This window comes from Dendroctonus ponderosae, unplaced genomic scaffold, assembly GCF_020466585.1.
Source record: "Dendroctonus ponderosae isolate FM_Combo_2020 unplaced genomic scaffold, Dpon_F_20191213v2 Dpon_F_20191213_8, whole genome shotgun sequence".
Lineage (NCBI taxonomy): Eukaryota > Metazoa > Arthropoda > Insecta > Coleoptera > Curculionidae > Dendroctonus > Dendroctonus ponderosae.
Window position 1 is genome coordinate 12,667,588 of NW_026019016.1, and position 2,210 is coordinate 12,669,797.

The 2,210-nt window shown below is 39.8% G+C and overlaps 1 protein-coding gene across 1 annotated transcript in view; it reads left to right on the top strand.

Moving 5' to 3' along the window:
* Positions 1-2,210, top strand: part of LOC125505488 (protein-methionine sulfoxide oxidase mical3a-like) — a gene marked incomplete at its 3' end in the record, with an annotated part of 20,810 nt that overhangs the window by 15,742 nt on the left and 2,858 nt on the right. Inside the window, 1 exon segment of the mRNA XM_048669387.1 lies at positions 1,697-1,885. Within this exon segment, the coding sequence (XP_048525344.1) occupies positions 1,746-1,885 (140 nt within the window).

Sequence of the window (2,210 nt, forward strand, 5' to 3'; positions counted from 1 at the left end):
TTATTATTCGTGTAATCTTTCATTCGAATAAAAAATAGTGTTCGATACGAGGGCGAAAAATGTCGTTTTTCGCCCTTGTATCGAAAACTACTATTTTTGGTTGAAAATACTGCTGTGGCAGGTGCAAATGGGTGAAAAATCGAGTTTTTCGCGCAACCTTCTAATCCAGAAACATTGAAGATTTCCTCGCTGTTTCTTCGAATCTTTAACTAAATCCCAACCATGTATATCTAATGAAACCTTGAACAAAGTTCTGCAGTTAATGTTGCTGATTGTGTTGCTTTCAATGGTAATCAGTCTTTGAATAATCACTGGCATTAAAGCGCCAATTGCTCCCATTTTTTCCCCATTGAGAACATCGAAAACGTATTAAAAGCACCGCTAATTGATTCCGCACATTGTGTGGATGAATTACAAATTTAGACCTACTTTATCGATTTTGGTATTTGTGTTGCTCGATTTTTTGTCGGTCGAAACATTCATATCTGGGTCGTGTTGTTTCTTCAATTGGAACTTAAAAGCTTTGCAATGTTTGGGGTTTTTATGGAGCGGTTTGCTAACGAGTTTCCAAATGCAATGATTTCTCTTGCAAGTTAAGGAAAATCGGGCTTTTCTTTAAAAGGCCGCGATTCGATGGGCCCATAAAGCTGAAAAGAAAGTGTGATGCGCACCGGAACGGCAGGACTGGCGAAAAAATTGCAGTTTTTACCTTTTATATTCGCGTTGAATAAAAAGTGTCTTTAGTAAACATTGCTAATTGCAGTTTCACTCTCTTGTTGCTTGGAAATTAGCGCTTTGATGCCCAAATCAACTGCTCCACAAGTTCCATCCGCACTTGAATGAATCGCCTTCTAAAACTCCGCACGTTATTTAACGATTTCGCCGGCGCAAAAAGCGAAATTTCTCTATATGCACCAATTAATAATAAACTCGAATTGAATGCGGAATTGCCCCCTAGTGCTTATCAAATTAATAAGAACGATAATATTGGCATAAGCCAACAGGGTGTTTCCCAATTTGTTTGCAAAAAGTCTCCATGATAATTTTAAAGCGAATGTAAATTCAAATCAGATATTTTCCGCCAAAAACGCCGAATCCGTATCGTGGGTTGCCTATCGCGATTGTGACGTAGCAGGTCATATCAACAAAGTGTCTCGTGCTTATTTTGTTGTTTTCGCAGCTTTGATTTATTATTTAAGCTAGTGTGATTATCATTATTTTATTGATTATTATTGGCTTGCATAATGGAAAATAGGGACATGTATGGATCACATACTAAGTGGCGTTTTGTGCCAGGATGCAAGAAGACCTCAATAAGTGCTCCAAACAAACTCTTTCTAACCGTTCCTCATGATTATGCACTTAAATAGATATGTAGGTAGTATAGATTAATGTTCAGTTTGTAGGAATTTTTGATACAATGATAACACCCTATTGCCACTTGAGCGGCGTTCATTAAATCCAAATTTTACAGAATTATTCAGCCGGTTGATGAACAAACTCGGCCATTTCACGTTGATGGGCACGCTCTGGAGATTTTCAACAGCGATATACACTTACGCAAAATTCCAAATTACGAAATTTCCTAAATATCCACCAACTAAGTTCGTAAACTTTCAGAAACATTCGGTTTCTAATTAAACTTAAGAGCGTGTTTGAACCCGACTGTTGCCTCACAATTGGGTTTTTGTTGCAGATTAAAGCCCAGTCCGCCTCAAATGGTCCACAGCACGTAGCCCAGAAGAATGGAGCGCCACAGCGGCGGGGGCACTCTGCCCCATTTAAGGGGGCGGCCGGTATCCGGCTTGGAGGCGGCGCACGCCAATGAATACTTCGAGCCCTTCCTCAATGCCACCACCTTGAAAAATATTCTAGGGTATCACAGGTAAAGCATCAGTTTTTTGTCGTGTTTCACTTAGATTAGATTAGATGCGATTCCCCTTGGTGTCGTAATCAACGATCATCTCGCTGTAAATTATGAAGTACTTAAACCGGAATCTGGTCTGGTTGGTGGATTTACGGTGTGTTTCATCACTGCACTTTACAATCGAAATATGTTTACCAACTTGTAGATTTGCTGAGATAATGGTTAAAAATAGCTCGCCTGTAATAGATTTGCTGCTCCATCTCACGCTGAGATTCTTTCTTCTTCTTCGATTCTTCGCCGCATCTGCATCTCCACTCTTTGAGCGCTTGAACGAGTTGTTCCT